General features: G+C 38.9%; 1 protein-coding gene across 2 annotated transcripts in view; it reads right to left on the reverse strand.

Annotated features, from left to right (window-relative positions):
- The window catches only part of GABRA3 (gamma-aminobutyric acid type A receptor subunit alpha3), a 281,817-nt gene that overhangs the window by 98,936 nt on the left and 162,768 nt on the right, over positions 1 to 20,113 (reverse strand). For both annotated transcript variants that reach the window (XM_054545204.2, XM_002832249.5), the window contains one exon: positions 15,757 to 15,824. In XM_054545204.2, the coding sequence (XP_054401179.1) occupies positions 15,757 to 15,824 (68 nt within the window). The remainder of the gene's footprint in view (positions 1 to 15,756; positions 15,825 to 20,113) is intronic.

Raw genomic sequence — 20,113 nt, forward strand, 5'->3', positions numbered from 1 at the left:
TCTACTTCCTTGAAATTGTTCAGACTTGTTTTGTTGCCTATGGAGCATCATTTGCAGATAATATGATCTTATACCTAGAAATACCTAAAGACTCCAACAAAAAATTGTTAGTACTGATAAATGAATTCCATAAAGTTGCAGGATATGAAATCAACATTCAAAAACAGTAACATTTATATATGTCAATGTCAGACAAATCAAGAAGGCAATCCCATTTACAATAACTGCAAAAAATGCAAAATACCTAAAAATCAATCTAACTCAAAAATAGAAAGATCAATACAAGGAAACTATACAAAACTGATGAAAGGAATTGAAGGAGCACAAAAAATGGAAAGATATACCACACTCACTGATTGACAGAATTGATTATTGTTAAAATGACAATATTACACAAAGCAACTTACAAATCAATGCAATCCCTACCAAAAATACCAATGACATTCTCCACAGAAAAAGAAAAGACGAATCCTAAAGTTTATGTAGAATAACAAAAGGCCTTGAATAACCAAAGCAATCCTGAGCAAAAAGAACAAAGCCTGAGGCATCACAGTATCTGACTTCAAAACTTACTGTAAAGCAATACTAAAAAAAAAACCACACCATGGTGCTGGCATAAACAGAGATACATAGACTAATGGAACAGAATGGAGAACCCAGATATAAATCCACACATTTACAGAAAATTCATCTCCAACAAAGGCAGCAAGAACATACAATAGGGGAAGGAAAGTCTCATTAGTAAATAGTGCTGGGAAAACAGAATAACCCATATGTAGAAGAAAGAAACTCATCCCCTATCTCTCATCACACACAATAATAAAATCAAAATGGATTGAAGACTTAAATTTAAGACTTAAAATTATGAAACTACTGGAAGAAAACATTGCGGAAATGCTCCATGATACTTGGCCTGGGTACAGATGTTTTGTGTAAGACTCAAAAGCATGGGCAACCAAAGTAAAAATTGACAAGTGGATTACATTAAGTTCAAAAGCTTCTGCAAAGAAAATGAAACAGTCTTCACAAAGTGAAGAGACAACCCACAGAAGAGGAGGAAATATTTGCAAAATATCCATATGATATGGTTTGGCTGTGTCCCCACCCAAATCTCATCTTGAAATGTATTTCCCATAATCCCCATGTGTCGTGGGAGGGACCCAGTAGGAGGTAATTGAATTACAGTGGCAGTTACCCTCATGCTATTCTTGTCATAGTGAGTGAGTGAGATCTGATGGTTTTATAAGAGGCTTCCCCCCCTTTACTTGACACTTCTCTCTTCTGCCACCATGTGAAGAAGGACGTGTTTGCTTCCCCATCCGCCATTATTGTAAGTTTCCTGAGGCCTCCCCAGCCATGCTGAACTGTGAGTCTATTAAACCCCTTTCCTTTATAAATTACACAGTCTTAGGCAGTTCTTTATGGCAGTGTGAGAATGGACTAATACAGTACCTTAGTACGAGGAGGTAGTAGGGTGCTGCTGTAAGTGTACCTGAAAATGTGGAAGCAACTTTGGGACTAGATAACAGGCAGAAGCTAGAACAGCTTGGAGGGCTCAGAAGAAGTCAGGAAGGCCAAGTGCAGTGGCTCACACCTGTAATCCCAGCACTTTGGGAGGCCGAGGCCAGTGGATCACTTGAGGTCAGGAGTTCAAGACCAGCCTGGCCAACATGGTGAAACCCCATCTCTACTAAAAATACAAAAATTAGCCAGGCACGGTGGCACATGCCTGTAATCCCAGCTACTTGGGAGGCTGAGGTAGGAGAATCACTTGAACCCAGGAGGCAGAGGTTGCAGTGAGCCAAGAACGCATCACTACACTTCAGCCTGGGCGACAGAATGAGACTCCAACTTTAAAAAAAAAAAAAAAGACAGGAAAATGTGGGAAACTTTGGAACTTCCTAGAGACTTGGAGGGCTGAGAAGACAGGAACATGTGGGAATGTTTGGATCTTCCTAGAGACTTCTTTTTTTTTTTTTTTTTTTTTTTGAGAGAAAGCCTCGCTTTTGTCCCCCAGGCTGGAGTGCGATGGCACAAACTTGGCTCACTGCAACCTCTGCCTCCCAGGTTCAAGCAATTCTCCTGCCTCAGCCCCCACGAGTAGCTGAGATTACCAGCACCTGCTACCATGCCTGGCTAATTACTGTATATTTAGTAGAGACAGGTTTGCACCATGTTGGCCAAGCTGGTCTAGAACTCCTGACCTCAGGTGATCCACCCGCCTAGGCCTCCCAAAGTGCTGGGATTACAGGCATGAGCCAATGCACCTGGCCTCCTGGAGACTTCGTGAATGGCTTGGACCAAAATGCTGATAATGATATGGACAATAAAGTCCAGACTGATATGGTCTCAGATGGGGTTGAGAAATCTGGGGGGAACTGGAATAAAGATAATTCTTGCTATGCTTTAGCAAAGAGACTGGTGGCATTTTGCCCCTGTCCTAGAGATCTGTGGAACTTTGAACTTGAGAAAGATGATTTAGTGTATCTGGCAGAAGAAATTTCTAAGCAGCAAAGTGTTCAAGAGGAAGCAGAGTGTAGAAGATTGGAAAACTTGCAGCCTGAAAATGTGATAAAAGAAAAACCCATTTTCTGGGGAGAAATTCAAGCTGGCTGCAGAAATTTGTGTAAGTAATGAGGAATGAGTAATCGAATGCTAACTGCCAAGACAATGGGGAAAATATTTCCAGGGCATATCAGAGACCTTTGTGGCAGCCCCTCCCATCACAGGCCCAGAGGCCTACGAGGGAAAAATGGTTTCCTGGACCAGGTCCAGGGCCCCTCTGCTGTATACAGTCTCAGGACTTGGTGCCCTGCATCCCAGCCACTCCAGCTGTGTCTAAAAAGGGCCAATGTATAGCTCGGGCCATTGCTTTGGAGGGTGCAGCCCCCAAGCCTTGGCAGTTTCCGTGTGATGTTGAGCCCACAGGTGCACAGAAGTCAATAATTGAGGTTTGGGAACCTCTGTCTAGATTTCAGAGGATATATGGAAACTCCTGGATGTCCAGGCAGAAGTTTGCTGCAGGGGTAGAGCCCTCATGGAGAACCTGTGTTAGGGCAGTGTGAAAGGGGAATGGTTGAGTTGGATCCCACACACAGGTTCCCACTGGGGCACTGCCTAGTGGAGCTGTGAGAAGAGGGCCAGCATCCTGCAGACCCCAGCATGGTAGATCCACGGACAGCTTACATCATGCACATGGAAAAGCTGCAGGCACTCGATGCCAGCCTGTGAAAGCAGCTGGGAGGGGGACTGTACCCTGCAAAGCCATAAGGGTGGAGATGCCCAAGGCTGTGGGAGCCCACCTCTTGCATTGGCATGACCTAGATGTGAGACATGAATTCAAAGGAGATCATTTTGGAACTTTAAGATTTAGTGACTGCTCTATTGGATTTTGGACATGCATGGGGCCTGTACCCAATTTGGCCAATTTCTCCCATTTGGAATGGATGTATTTATCCAGAGCCTGTACCCCCGTTGTATCTAGAAAGTAACTAACTTGCTTTCAATTTTACAGGCTCGTAGGTGGAAAGGACTTGCCTTGTCTCAGATGAGACTTTGGATTTGGACTTTTGAGTTAATGCTGGAATGAGTTAAGAATTTGGGGGACTGTTGGAAAGGCATGATTGTGTTTTGAAATGTGAGGACATAAGATTGGGGAGGGGCCGGGGTGAAATGATACGGTATGGCTGTGTCTCCATCCGAATCTCATTTTGAATTGTAGTTTCCATAATCCCCACGTGTGGTGGGAGGGAATTGGTGGGAAGAAATTGAATCAGGGGGACAGGTATCCTCATGCTGTTCTCATGATAGTGAGTGAGTTCTCATGAGATTTGATGGTTTTATAAGGGGCTTTTCCCCCTTTGCTTAGCACTTCTGTCCCTGCAACCATGTGAAGGGGGATGTGCTTGCTTTCCCTTCTGCTTTGATTTAAGTTTCCTGAGGCTTCCTCAGTCATGCGGAACTGTGAGTCAATTAAACCTTTTTCCTTTATAAGTTACCCAATCTTGGGCAGTTCTTTATAGCAGCAGGAGAATGGACTAATACACCATCTGACAAGGGATTAACAACCAGAAGATATAAGCTGCTCAAACAACTCAATAGAAAATATAAATAAATAAATAATTCTGTTTTAAAATGGGCAAAAGATCTGAATAGACATTTCTCTAAAGAAGACATACAAATGCCCAACAGGTATATGAAAAATGCTCAACATCACTAATCACCAGGGAAATGCAAAACAAAACCACAATGAGATAGCACCTCATCTCAGTGAAAATGGCTTTTATCTAAAAGACAGGCAATTACAGATGCTTGCAGGGATGCGATAAAAGGGAAAGCTTATACACTGTTGGTGGAAATGTAAATTAGTATAACCACTATGGAGAACAGTATGGAGATTCCTCAAAATATTAAAGATAGAACTACCATATGATCCTGCAAATCCACTACTGGGTACATATCAAAAAGAAAGGAAATCAATATGTCCAAGAGCTATCTGCCCTCACATGTTGATTGCAGTACTATTCACAATAGCCAAAATATGGCATTGGCCTAAGTGCCCACCAATGGATGAATGCATAAAGAAAATACGGTATGTATATGTAATGAAATATTATTCAGCCTTAAATATAATGAAATCCCGCCATTTGCAGAAACTTGGATGGAACTGGAGGTCATTACGTTATGTAAAATAAGGTAATCACAGAAAGACAAATATTGCATATTCTCACTTATATGTAGGAGCTAAAGAGTTTGAGCTAATGAAGATAGAGAATAGAATGATGATTAGTAGAGCAGGGGAAGGGTAGTAGGGAGGACGGATTACAGGACAAAAAAGAACATAAAGATATTTATTACCACTGAACTGTACACTCAAAATGGTAAAGATGGTAAAGCGCATATGTATTATTTTACCTCTATAAGTAAAATAGATACATAAATATTACTGAAGGAAACACAATGTGGCTACATGCTATGTACATACAAGAGACACATCTGAAGATGTAAAAACACAGAAGGTTTGAAAGTACTGTGATGCAAAAATATGTGTAGGAAAATCACAAACATAAAGGTAAAGCTGTAAAGTACAGACAAAAGGGCGTATTAAAAATCCTCTTTGAGATAAAATATCATTACACTAACAAATGGAGTACCTTGAGTGGAAAAAGTAACAACTCTAACTTTGTATGTTTCAATAACAGGTACCCAAAATATCTACTGCAAAAAATTGAATTACAAGGAAAAATCAACAAACCTTTAGAGTCATGATAAGTGAAAGACCAATCAGACCAATAATTTGTAAGTTTAAAAAATTAGAACAAGCCAATTGGTAAGGATGAGCTAATAAACACTCATAAACTTATCTACTTAACACTTAGTAAAACACACACAGCATATTTACTTCCCACCCCACCCCTGACAAAAAAAAATGAGCATGTGCTAAGACATAGGGCAAATCTCAAGAAACACAAAAAGGTTTTACATCCTACAGACCATTCTCTTTCAATATGAGGCATTAAATTAAGAATCAATAACAAAAAGTTTTATAGTTGGAAATTGAAAAACACTAAAAAAATTTCAAGAAACAAAAAAGAAACCTTACAGATTATTTGAAAATCTTTAGAAGTGAACAATAGTGAAAATGTTTACATATGAAATCTTGTTTGCGGCTCTTAAAATGGTGCTTGGAGGGAAATTGATATTCATAAAGACGCCTGAAAGACAGCCTTTAAGGAAAAGGAAAACCAATAAGTTAATATACCTCAGGAAACCAAAAGCACCACAGAATACCCCAAGGAAAGTAAAGAAAGAGATGATCCAGATAAGAGCACAAATCAGTGAAACAGAAAACAAAAATAAATAATACAGATGATGAACAAAACCAAAAAAGGTTACTTTGAAAACACTAATGATATAGAAAATTTTGATAAGTTGAATTGAGAGAACAAGACGGGGAGAATTGTTATGGGTAGGGGTAAGAATATGGGCACATGGAGCCCAATTACACTATTTTTTCTACTTTGGGGTGTGTGTGTGTGTGTGTGTGTGTGTGTGTGGCGTTATGTTTTACATATATATTTATTTATAGGATATGAATACATTTATAGAAATATATTCATATATATAATAAAGGTATACATTTATCATATATTATTTAATTTAAACATTAAATATATTTACATATTTATTTTAAATATAAAATATACATTTACTATTTATTTTAAATATAAAATATATATATATTTACATATTTATTTTAAATATAAAATGCATATTTACATATTTATTTTAAATATAAATATATATTTACATATTTATTTTAAATATAAATATATATTTACATATTTATTTTAAATATAAAATGCATATTTACATATTTATTTTAAATATAAAATGCATATTTACATATTTATTTTAAATATAAAATGCATATTTACATATTTATTTTAAATATAAAATTCATACTTATATATTTATTTTAAATATAAAATAAATAGGGCTGGGTGTGGTGGCTTATGCCTGTGATCCCAGCACTTTGGGAGGCCAAGGCAGGCAGATCACAAGATCAGGAGTTCGAGATGAGCCAGCCTGGCCAACATGGTGAAACCCTGTCTCTACTACAAATACAAAAATTAGCCAGGTGTGGTGGCACGTGCCTGTAATCCTAGCTACTGGGGAGGCTGAGGCAGGAGAATCACTTGAACCTGGGAGGCAGAAGTTGCAGTGAGCCGAGATCATGCAACTGCACTCCTGCCTGGACAACAGAGTGAGATTCCGTCTCAAAATAAATAAATAAATGAATATATTTATATCCTGTAAATAAATTACTTACATATATATATTTATAGGATAGATATAGATGGATAGATATGAATGAGAGACAGTTAATTTGGGAATACTTATGAACATACATACAAATACTAAGAATAAAATAATGGTAAATCTAACTAAAAAATGTATAAAAAGGAATACCTCCCTGTAAAATTGGATTTTTTTAAGGAATGAAAAGATGGTCTAATATTAGGAAATCTATTGATGTAATTATTAACATTAACAGATTAGAGGAGAAAATTCATGCAATCATCTTAATACAGACCAAAGGAAGAGTTACAAAATTTCAAATACATTCATTCTTAAACACACGCGCGCGCGCCCACACACACACACACACACACACGGAGCCCACAGGAAACTTTAATACAAAAGTGGCAATATGAAGCAACAAGGTTGCCTAGAGTTCATACTTTTGCTGATGCAGGTGGTGGCAAAGCCATCTTGTCTTTAGTAGTACAGATTGACCACTAAACATGTAAAAAGATGCTTACACATCAAATGTAATCAGAAAAATGCAAACAAAATAAATTACATACCATGTTATACCCATCACAGTGTCAAAAATAAAGTATGACAATACGAAGCATTAGCAAAAGTGCAGAGAAATTGAGCTCTCATACACTGCTATTGAGATTATACATTGATATGATTCATCACAAGAGTATTTGACCCTAAACTGAAAAAAGTTAAAAATGTGCAAGCCCTATCAAACCACAGATTTTTTCTTTAGGTACACACCCTAAAGAAACTAAAAAATGTTCACAAAAATATGTGTACAAGAATGTTTGTTGTATTACTGCTTTTTAATAGCCAAAAAAGGAAACAGCCCAAATGCACATTAACAAGAGAATGGATGAATATATGACTACATATTCATACAATGTAATAATATTTCATAGTTAAAATAAATGAATTAGAGTAAAATACACAAAAAAGTAGAGTTTTTAATACATGGCAAAAAATAAGTTGTAAAATGATACACATGCTATGGATGAGTTTTATATAAAAGTTTCAAAACACAAAAGCCACTATTTGTTATTTATGAATGTATGTGATATACACATTCTTATTTATAAAGTATGCATATAAATGACAGAAAGACAAAAGCAACTTCATGGTTGTGAATATCTTTGAGGAGGGAGGGAAACAGGGAAATGGTATCAGGGTAAGGTACACAGGTAACTTTGCTTGTACCTTTAAATATTATTTTTTAGATAATATGCCATAAAAAGACATTTGGCACATTTTTAAGATTTTAAAAAGTTGGATGATCATATCTATTTTTTCTCTACACAGAGAAATTGACAGCCTAAAATAGACAAAAGTTTTAATCCAGTCTGTGCCTCAGACTGCCAATAAGCGAGAGCTTGAAGTAGACATAGCTACTTTTTCTAGCACTACAGAGAAAACAGGTACAATAATTTCAAGTCTACTGCCACCAGGAAAGAGATCCCTGTGCTACTCTCCTTTTAATTAACAGTTTTTTTTTTCTCGGCATGGTGTTTGGATACTAGGATAATGGCATAATTTTCATAAGCAGTTGCCATATCAGAATGTATGTTATCTGAATCTGTTATCTAGAATTATTACTACAATGTCTTTTTCTATGTTCTTATTTCCCAGGCTTCCATTTTCTTTTTCTCATTAAGCTAGATGGTCAGTTCTTTTATTGTATTGTATACTTGCATCATTTTTCCCCCTGATTATCCACTGTATACCATAGGAAATTTTCTCTACACAGTCAAAACTACTGGGGAAAATCACAAAGTGATTATTTGCTCCTCAAGTATTCCATGACCTTTGGCCAAAAGCAATCAGATTTTCACCTAACCATTCTAGAAATGTAATCAATTCCTTCCTTGCAAATTGATCCCTTGTATATGCTCCAAGGATGACTGCCTACAAATTGACAAATAAATTCTGTTGTTTTGTGAGGCATTTAAATCACATCTTCCAGATAATAAGCCTAAGTCTGCCTCCTGGGAAAGATGCTTAATACATTTTCTACACAGGGCAGAGATGACACTTAGTTCTTGGGGAAGCATTTCTGTCTTGTTAGAGCTTGAATGGCTTCAACTCTCTAACACTGTTCGATGTGTCAAAGCAGGCTCCCAGATAAAGCCTGCGAAGTTTATTCAGCTTTAGCAGTGTATGGGGCCAAGGTACTTGATAACTGCATTACAATGAAGGCCATGCCATTTTCCCATTACAAGGGCCACTCCCTCTTATTTTGGCCATCCCATCTTTCCTCTGCTCTTCACCTTCTCTTCATCATTCTCTATTTTTAAGAGACATAATTGATATCCTTATTTCAGATGTATTTAGCCCATGAAATAGTCTTTTTTTTTATTAAAGTTTTAGGGTACATGTGCACAACGTGCAGGTTAGTTACATATGTATACATGTGCCATGTTGGTGTGCTGCACCCATTAACTTGTCATTTAACATTAGGTATATCTCCTAATGCTATCCCTCCCCCCTCCCCTCACCCCACAACAGGCCCCAGTGTGTGATGTTCCCCTTCCTGTGTCCATGTGTTCTCATTGTTCAATTCCCAGCTATGAGTGAGAACATGCAGTGTTTGGTTTTTTGTCCTTGTGATAGTTTGCTGAGAATGATGGTTTCCAGCTTCATCCATGTCCCTACAAAGGACATGAACTCATCAGTTTTTATGGCTGCATAGTATTCCATGGTGTATATGTGCCACATTTTCTTAATCCAGTCTATCATTGGCTTGGTTGGATGGACATTTGGCTTGGTTCCAAGTCTTTGCTATTGTGAATAGTGCCGCAATAAACATATGTGTGCATGTGTCTTTATAGCAGCATGATTTATAATCCTTTGGGTATATACCCAGTAATGGGATTGCTGGGTCAAATGGTATTTCTAGTTCTAGATCCCTGAGGAATCACCACACTGACTTCCATAATGGTTGAACTAGTTTACACTCCCACCAACAGTGTAAAAGTGTTCCTATTTCTCCACATCCTCTCCAGTACCTGTTGTTTCCTGACTTTTTAATGATCGCCATTCTAACTGGTGAGAGATGGTATCTCATTGTGGTTTTGATTTGCATTTCTCTGATGGCCAGTGATGATGAGCATTTTTTCATGTGTCTTTTGGCTGCATAAATGTCTTCTTTTGAGAAGTGTCTGTTCATATCCTTCATCCACTTTTTGATGGGATTGTTTGTTTTTTTCTTGTAAATTTGTTTGAGTTCTTTGTAGATTCTGGATATTAGCCCTTTGTCAGATGAGTAGATTGCGAAAATTTTCTTCCATTCTGTAGGTTGCCTGTTCACTCTGATGGTAGTTTCTTTAGCTCTGCAGAAGCTCTTTAGTTTAATTAGATCCCATTTTTCAATTTTGATTTTTGTTGCCATTGCTTTTGGTGTTTTAGACATGAAGTCCTTGCCCATGCCTATGTCCTGAATGGTATTGCCTAGGTTTTCTTCTAGGGTTTTTATGGTTTTAGGTCTAATGTTTAAGTCTTTAATCCATTTTGAATTAATTTTTGTATAAGGTGTAAGGAAGGGATCCAGTTTCAGCTTTCTACATATGGCTAGCCAGTTTTCCCAGCACCATTTGTTAAATAGGGAATCTTTTCCCCATTTCTTGTTTTTGTCAGGTTTGTCAAAGATCAGATAGTTGTAGATATGTGGCATTATTTCTAAGGGCTCTGTTCTGTTCCATTGGTCTATATCTCTGTTTTGGTACCAGTACCATGCTGTTTTGGTTACTGTAGCTTTGTAGTATAGTTTGAAGACAGGTAGCGTGATGCCTCCAGCTTTGTTCTTTTGGCTTAGGATTGACTTGGCGATGCGGGCTTTTTTTTGGTTCCATATGAAATTTAAAGTAGTTTTTTCCAATTCTGTGAAGAAAATCACTGGTAGCTTGATGGGGATGGCATTGAATCTATAAATTACCTTGGGCAGTATGGCCATTTTCACGATATTGATTCTTCCTACCCATGAGCATGGAATGTTCTTCCATTTGTTTGTGTCCTCTTTTATTTCGTTGAGCAGTGGTTTGTAGTTCTCCTTGAAGAGGTCCTTCACATCCCTTGCAAGTTGGATTCCTAGGTATTTTATTCTCTTTGAAGCAATTGTTAATGGGAGTTCACTCATGATTTGGCTCTCTGTTTGTCTGTTATTGGTGTATAAGAATGCTTGTGATTTTTGCACATTGATTTTGTATCCTGAGACTTTGCTGAAGTTGCTTATCAGCTTAAGGAGATTTTGGGCTGAGACGGTGGGGTTTTCTAGATATACAATCATGTCGTCTGCAAACAGGGACAATTTGACTTCCTCTTTTCCTAATTGAATACCCTTTATTTCCTTCTCCTGCCTGATTGCCCTGGCCAGAACTTCCAACACCATGTTGAATAGGAGTGGTGAGAGAGGGCATCCCTCTCTTATTGGCATTGTTTATATGTCCTGGCTCTCTATGTTACATAAAAATATCCAAGGAGATTCCTGGTCATAGACTCCTAGAAAAAGCTCAAGGACATAGATTCCTTTCTATATTGCATCTGGAAATGCCATATCCTGTGGAATAAGAATGAATTGACAGCCTGAAATAGACAAAGGTTCTCATCCAGTCTGTGCCTCAGACTGCCAGTAAGGGAGAGCTTGAAGTAGACACAGCTACTTTTTCTAGTACTAGAGAGAAAAGAGGTACAATAATTTCAAGTCTACTGCCACCAGGAAAGAGATCCCTGTGCTACTCTCCTTTTAATTAACACAATTTTTTTTCTCCATGGTGTTTGGATACTAGGATAACGGCATAATTTTCATAAGCAGTTGTCATATCAGAATGTATGTTATCTGAATCTGTTGTCTAGAATTATTACTATAATGTCTTTTTCTGTGTTATTATTTCCCAGGATTCCATTTTGCTTTTCTCATTAAGCTAGATGGTTAGTTCTTTCATTGTATTGTATACTTCCACCATTACCTGACTGTCCACTGTATACCCTAGGAAATTTCTCTGCGGCAGCTGACACTAGTGGCACTAGCTGGCACCTAGTGGGATCTAAGCAAAGTATTCTTGGGGAGAGGGTGAGGTTAATAATACCTAAAATTGGCATTTTAAGTTTCCCAGTTATTATCTCCCTGACTCTCCTAACGTTACTCCTCTTTTCCCTCTTTATTTTCTCATTAGTTTTCTTGGTATAGTTCAGACAAATATTTGTCGATTACATACCACGGGACATTGGGTTCCTGCACCTCTGACATGCTCAAGGACTAGAAGAGAAGGTGGAGCAGTGCCTGGAGCCTTAGGATCTTGAGAGCTAGGATGGAAGCTAAGTCAGAAGGGAATTTGGACCAGATAGAAGAGCAGCCAATGTTTTTCTCAGCTGTTACTTTTCTGCTTTCCTTTCCAGTGACCGACAATATGCCTAGAATGATATTCCTAAACCACTTGCCCACTGTCTCTGCATTCTAATTCTTTGCAACCTTTCTCTTATTGCCATTTCCACCCTCTTCCTATACATCTGATGGAGAAAATGGTCTAAACTCTCCTAATAATAGATAATTATAGAAGGTTGCATGGCCCCAGTTCACTCAAATTGGGATAGTCTTCTTTGTTCTGTTTCTCTCCTAGGAGATCATGGACACAGGATTGGCATTACTACTGAGGAGCTATGATGCTTTGTGTGACCAGCAAGCTCAATTTGTTGCAAATGAATAACACCAGCCTCACCACAAGCCTGTGAAACTGCCAGGGCAACCATTTTCCAACTTAGGTCTTGTACTCTGAATTAAATTTCTTTTTTTTCCCTCTGACTTTCTGCTTAGAAACATCTACCACTGTTTAGCTTTCATCTTTGCTCAGTTCCCTACTGTCATAGTTCCTTATATTCATGAATGGAGAAGCCACCAAACCTAGTAGCTGAAGCTTGGAATCATCAGTCATTGACTCACCACTCTTAATAATCACTATTGTCTCTTGAGGAAAGCTATTTTCATTCTATCTGCAGAGCTTGCTACTAATGTTTAATATCATCTCAACAAACACATACAGAGGACCTCTGTCAGGTTCTGTACTAAATGCTGGAGAAACAGAGATGTCCCTGACATGTTTTCTGTCTTTGAAAATTTTTCAGCTAAGTGGAGGAACACAGTCATTATTTTTCCCTCAAATTTGATTTGTTCCTTCTCATTTATTCTTGCACTTAATAAAAAGTTGGGAGTTTGCCATGTACCAAACACTGAGTCAGACACTTATGGTATTGAGATGAACAAAACAGACATGGCTTATACCTTCATGGAGCTTTTGTCAAAAAAGCTGAGAAGCTGTGTCTGTAAGGGCCAGTGTTTGGCCAAGGAATGTAATGGGTGTAAAATATTATGGGTGGTGGTGTGTCAATGTTCAAAGTGGCAGCGTAATTTTCCCCCTTTGTGAACAAAAGACTGCCTCTATTTCCTTAGGAAAGTATTTTGGACCAAAACGCCCTCTTTTCCTGGAAATGAGCCAAGAACCCAGGCAGCCCAAATTTTCATCAACTTTTCCAAGTAGTCTGTGGTCTCAGGGGAGCCTGGGCTCTTGGCGAAACTAGTTGCCAAAGTCAGAAGACTGCCTGAAGCTTTACCCAAATGCGTCCCTGACCCTGAGATCAATTGAACAGTCTACTTAGTAGCACAGAAAAAAAACATTTCTCAAAACACCCAAATATGCTTTTTAGCCAGAATGATTGTGGCTATTCTGCCTTGTGACCGGATGGACATGTGGCTAAAAATAATGTGAAATTCATTTGACCAAAGTCTGCCCTCTCTATCAGGAAGGTGCCATTCTGTTGCTTCAGCTAAATAATGAGGAATAAAAACAAACAAGCAAATTTAACATGAAACTTCAAGAGAGATAGAAAGTCCCAATTGTTAGAAATGTCTCCAGAGCCTGGACACACCCATACATGCCTGCTATGGTGAGGAAGCAGCAGAGTGAGGAGCTGGTTGGAACAGGGACTGTGTGTGTCCTTCTCTGGTATGCCTGGGTTTAGGTATCTGTTTGCATATGTGTTTCTATAGAATGCCTAGAATAGTGTGTGGGCCATGTACCCTATATGTATTTGTTATGTGTATGTATATTTGTCTGAATGTTATTTGTGGTTGTTGGTGCATGAATGAAAATGAGTGAGTGAGTGTATGTGTGTGTGAAAAGAGTCACTTCATTTATCCTTTTATAAATATCCTAATTCATAATTAATTCTGAACAACAGAAAAAGAGCTACATACACCTGGTGAGTATGGTTGTCTCTGATGGCCTGTGAGATCTCTGAATATAGGGCTTCCTAGAGCATTTAAGGCATAGTTGGGCTCGTAAGGAGTACTTGTGGAATGGGGCTCGTAAGGAGTACTTGTGGAATGACTAACTGGCAACAATTTTAATACATGCCTAGATTTTAACACATGCCTGTGGGAATTACTAGTCAACAAGTTGACAGAGGGCAATGAAGACATACAGGCTTTCTTGCTGTCCCTAAGAGAGAGCCATCTCCTCCATTCCTCATATCATACATACCCCTTAATGAGCTCTCCCTGTGTGTCGAATGCTGTTAAGTGCCAGGGAAGCCATGGAGACTTGGTACTTGCCCTTGAGGAGTTCAAAGGAAGTCTAATGTACCCTTCTCTTTATTCTACACTCGAAAGACAAGGTTCAGACCTCTCCTTTACCCATGCCCAGCCTTCCAAACATTCACATACTGACGATTTCTTCTCCTGAGAACTAGCCAGCTTTTCCAATTGACTCATAGACCTTGCAGCTGATTGAAGAGTCATGTAAAATCAACGGGCCTAAACCAACTCTCAGGCTCCAGCCTTTTCCCCTTTGTACTCCATCCTGCACAGATCACCAGATCAATCATTCCAAAACAACACATATATTTTTACTGTCCTAACAAAATCCACCCAATGGCTCTGCATTACCTCTAAGAAAACCTCTACCAATTCCCTATACAACTGTTTGTGTTAGTCCAACAGGTGGAAAGAAGCTTTGTCCCCTGCCAAGTAGTAGTCCCACTGAAAATAGACATACAGAAAAAAACTCTAAATAGTGAACATGGGCATGTCATTATCTTCAAACATATTTTCCCCGATCCTAGGATTTTTATTTGCAACACAAAGTCAGTCATTCAACAAAAACTTATTGAGCATCTAATAATGGCCAGGTAAACAAAGCAGATAATAGCTTCTTTGTGTCTCTAAATCATAATTATTCAATTGAATATTTGATACTCAGTATATAACGATATGTTATCTATTTGAGTGAGGCCTTCTGCTTCAACTCTCCACTGTACTCTCTGTTTTGAATACAACGGATAATGGTGAGAAAAGGGGCCACCCCCTTGCTAGTTCTGCTGTGCCCTGCCCTATATTTTGAGTCTGCAATGAAGCTCTCTCCATGCCCAAATCTGTACAAAGAATAGTTTCCAGAAGTGATTTAGATTCTTTCTCCAAACTATTTGTATCATTCTGGCCAGTCCATGTCCCTAGTGGATGAAGTCCAGTTGCAAGGAACAGACTTCTTGGATGACACCACCAGCTGCTTTACTGAGAATCCCCACCACAACTGTCTCCTCATATGACCTATTTGTACCACTACGTGTGGTGCCAGCAGAGTGTGAAGGAAGAAGTCAGGGAAGGTTTAATTAAGGATAGGGAACCAAACAAAGTTTTGAAAGATGCGTCATGGGAGAAAGATAAGGGCACTCCTGAAAGGGGTATACACATTATACGTGAACAGGTGGGGAAAGCAGGGCAAAGATGGATTTGGCTAAATGTAGGGTGGCGAGGGTAGGAAATTTGTATGAGAAAAGACCACTCCTTAGAATATAGCTACAAGGCCCTGCCTTAGGAAAGCTCCAATTTATTTTCTTTGGTCTAGTGCATCCTCTTTTACATTTACCTTTGCAAGAACTTACCATGTCAGTGTCTGACACAGGGCCAAAACTGGTCACGTAGATGTCAGTCTTCACTTCAGTCACTGCATCTGTGTGAAAGAAAGTAGAAAAGCAGAATGTCAGGAAAGGCTTTTGTCTTAGCTCAGAGAGAGTCCAGTGCAGTACTCTGAATGACAGCCAACTTACTCTTCTGAGAAAGGAAAACCCCTCAAAAACTTCTCATCTGTGCTATCTCTTCACAGGGAACATGCTAGGTACAGACTCAAAGTCTATCCCTTTGGATATCATTGAAAATGACAGCATAATACCAAAACAACAAAGCTTAGATAGGGCCCTTAGAGATCCCTGACATTCACAAGAGCTGAGCTCTCACTGGGCTTACCCTTACCTGTAGTAGGTTACAAATGTTGCAATATCCAACACTCTTCCACTTCTAGGAACATAGGATGATTGTGCTTCCACTCCCCTGCCTTTTTAAAATAGAGAGGGGCAATAGGAATGGTTCTGGATGTGGGAGAAAGTAATATGTGTCTCTCATGGCTGGACCAATTAATGTCTAATGCAAGACCCTCCATGCCATGATGATCATAAAAACACACATTGATGTGGTGCTACAAAAAAATTGAAAAAGTCTGGAATGATGAGCTAATATATGGAGGACCACTGCCCTGGAGAGTTGCCTGGATCCACAATAGACTTTGCATGAATGAGAAATAATTTTTGGGGGAGTTAATTGTCCCATATTTGGAGATAACGGATATCATTTGATACACTCTTTGCATTTATTTTCCTTCATTGTAACCATTTGTTTTACTTGTCAATCTTCCCACCTAACCCAAGAGCTTCTGAAAGGTTTATTACTCAGATGGTGCTCACTAAATATCAAGTTTTGCATGAATGGATTAATCTCATCACACACCACATATTTGACAAATTGGAAATTAATACTGTCTTAGTCCATTCAGGCTGTTACAACAAAATACCTTAGACTGGGTAATTTATAAAGAACATAAATTCATTGCTCACAGTTCTGGAGTCTGGGAAGTCTTAGATCAAGGCACCAGCAGGTTCAGTGTCTGGTGAGGGTCCACTCCTCATAGATGGTGCCTTCTATGTCCTCACATGATGGAAGGGGCTAGGGAGCTTGCTCAAGCTTCTTTTATAAGAGCACTAATCCCAATCATGAGGGTGGAGCCCTCCTGACCTAATCGCCTTCTAAAGGCCTCACCGCTTAGTACTATCACATAAATTTCAGCATACAGATTGTGGGGAGACAAAAACATCCAGAACAGCAGCTACCCAGAGCAAGTGAAGTTTTTCCACTACTGAGTTTTTCTTTTCCTGCTTCTGTCAGCCCTACTTACCCCCACTGCAGCCCAGTTAGCCTACCCATTTCAGCATACCTCAAATGGAGCATGAGCTAAGGCAGCCTATCCCAGCCTTGCAAAGCCCATTTCAGCCTACCAGACACCTCAAGATTACAGTAAACCAAACAAGTCTCACTCCAGCCCAGCATAGCTGACCTGAATTGAGCACACTAGTAACACAGCTAACAGGAGTAAAGCCTACACAAGACTTGATGTATGTCTATAATAGAGCTGGCTACTGCAGTTTATGGTGCTATTTCTTTTCTCTCACGGAAAGGTAGGGAACACATCCACTCCATCTGTACCATATTAGCTGTACTCATCCAGACCTGAGTTTTGGCTCAAATGTATTTTAGCTCTCGTTGATTTCTCACTTTCCAGAACCATTCCTTAGGCTTAATATATTGTGCCCCTACTCAGGCATTTATGTGTTCAATATACTCAAGGCCACTACACTCATCCATAAACATTCCCATTTTGAGAAGAGACTATGAGTATCATTTAATAATAATCAACTCTATAATCAGTTCACCAAAATACACAATTTACTCCCAAGCTTAATCAGCAAATAACATGTCTCTGAAACTAGAGCTGTGTTTTAAATAGCTGGGCTCTCATCTAGAGCAGAGGATTCTTTGGAGCTATTTCTGTACTTGAAGAAGAGACAAAACTTCAGAACCCAGAATATGCTTCCTTAAGGTTTCTCCCTTCAGACACATTGCCAGGCTCATTGGCTAAAGAAGCAAATGCCTATATACCTACTGTGTGACATAATGACCTCCAATTGTCCTATCCCCAAATACATAAAACAAAATAAATTCATTAATGGAAGAGACCACCATTATATTTGAATCCAATATTTTAGGCAAAAACATTGCAGATACAGAATAACTTTCTAAATCAATATGGTTGTAAAATTGTAAGATAGTCATGCAGACTTCCAACATCCTACAGATAAGAAGAGAGAGAGTAGGGAAAGTCTATAAAATTTATAGGTAATACGGTTTGGCTCTGTGCCCCCATCCAAATCTCACCTTGAATTGTAATCCCCATAATTCCCACGTGTCAAGGCGGGACCAGGTGGTGGTAATTAAATCATGGGGGCGGTTTTCCCCATGCTGTTCTCATGATAATGAGTGAATTTCATGAGATTTGATGGTTTTATAAGTGTCTGGCATTTCCCCTGCTGGCACTCATTCTCTCTCCTGTTGCCCTGTGAAGAGGTGCTTTCCATCGTGATTGTAAGTTTCTTGAGGTCTCCCGAGCCATGCAAAACTGTGAGACAGTTAAACCTATTTTCTTTATAAATTACCCAGTCTCGGGTATTTCTTCATAGCAGCGTGAGAACGGATGAATACCATGGTTATGGTGGGACTCCAGAGTTAATGGACAGGATGGCTTGATGGCAATCCCAACTCTAAAATGACCAAGGAAGGTCTTCTATCTATATTGCCTCCTCCAATCCTCTTCTAAGTACCTTTCTTCTATTTCTTTTTTTTTTCTTCCATCCTTCTTTCCTCTCCTCCTTCATTCAACACCACTTCCTCTATTCCAATTTTCTTACCTGCCAGACTCTTTCCAAATGGGATAGAAATGGAGGAAGAAGGGATTTGGTGTCCAGTGTACCAGATCAGCTAGCTACTAGATCAAACTTCTTAACATTATTTTCCTGCTGTTCCCCACACTGTTTCTTTCTAAACAATCAATGGTTGCATTTTCAATGAAAGTGAACAGGTTAGAAATAAGAATGGCACCAGATTTGCATCAACCAGAAATCCTTCATGCAGTCAGGTGTGGAAAAGGGATTGTTACTGCATCCTGGTATCATAAGTGAGAGGGGGCTCTAAATTTATGTTACCATCCACAGGCCTCTACTCCAAGCCCAGGCAAAAACAGGGATATTTGACATGACTCCAGTGTTCTACACGGGGACCACTATGCTTTGATGTCTAGCCCCATTTTCTGGCCAAGAAATCGAGCTGTCTTGAGGCAAGGCACCTGATAACACATGGAGAAGAACCCTGATGAATATGATACAGTAGTTAAAAGCATGACTAAGTTTGGATTTAGGCTCTGCCACTGCTCTTTTGTGTGCCTTTGTACCTGTTTCTTCTTCTGGAAAATTGAGATAATGATACTTCAGAATTGCTCTGACAATTTAAGGAGATAGTATTTAGACCAGTAGTCAGAACAGATTCAGTGTTTAGTACATGTTAGCTAATGCTGCTGCTTAATACTCTTTCTGAGACTAGATCACATGAGCCACCCATAAGGCCAAATGGGCAGAACTCACACAGATGTCTAAGGTCCTGGGTCCTAGACACTGAAGACAGTATCCACTCACCACTTCAGCTTCTCTATCTGAAGGAATGACTAGGAGTTTCCTGTTCCATTTAATTAAGTGCAAAGGCCAGTGAATTAAACTGAAACTCATGGGGGCCACAATATATAGCGTCTAGCCTCTGTTGCCAGAATTCTTGATAGAGACAAATATGAAATATTAATTAATGGAAGATAAGAAGGGATTTTTCTTCTCTTTTTATATAATTGTTTATAGTTGCTGCTTGGTTCCTTCTTCATTTGCTTCAGGGATTTAATTTCCTTCCAATATTATCCTCTGAAACAAAAGGTGAATACAATTATTTTTTCCTTTTGCAAATTTACTGCAGTATTGGAAGCACTTGGATGATCCTCAAGTGGTCTGCACATATATACATAACATACACATATACATGATTACACACACCCTTAAACCTCAATAGGACTCCCATTGGTAGGGAACTCATTCGCCAGGCCCTACAGTACTTCTGCTTGCTGCTAATCTGAAAGAATAAAGATGAGTCGATCAACAAGTGATCACTGTATTTATGTTGAGTATATTGCTCATAATATACTGTATTTTCTGGTTTTACCTCAAATATATGTCCAATAATTCTTGAATTTTCTTGAAACCAGTCTCTATAAGTTTCCCATTTCTAGCTGCTCCACCCCAGCACAAACATGCACATTTA

The sequence above is a fragment of the Pongo abelii genome, chromosome X (genome assembly GCF_028885655.2).
Source record: "Pongo abelii isolate AG06213 chromosome X, NHGRI_mPonAbe1-v2.0_pri, whole genome shotgun sequence".
Taxonomy (NCBI): domain Eukaryota; kingdom Metazoa; phylum Chordata; class Mammalia; order Primates; family Hominidae; genus Pongo; species Pongo abelii.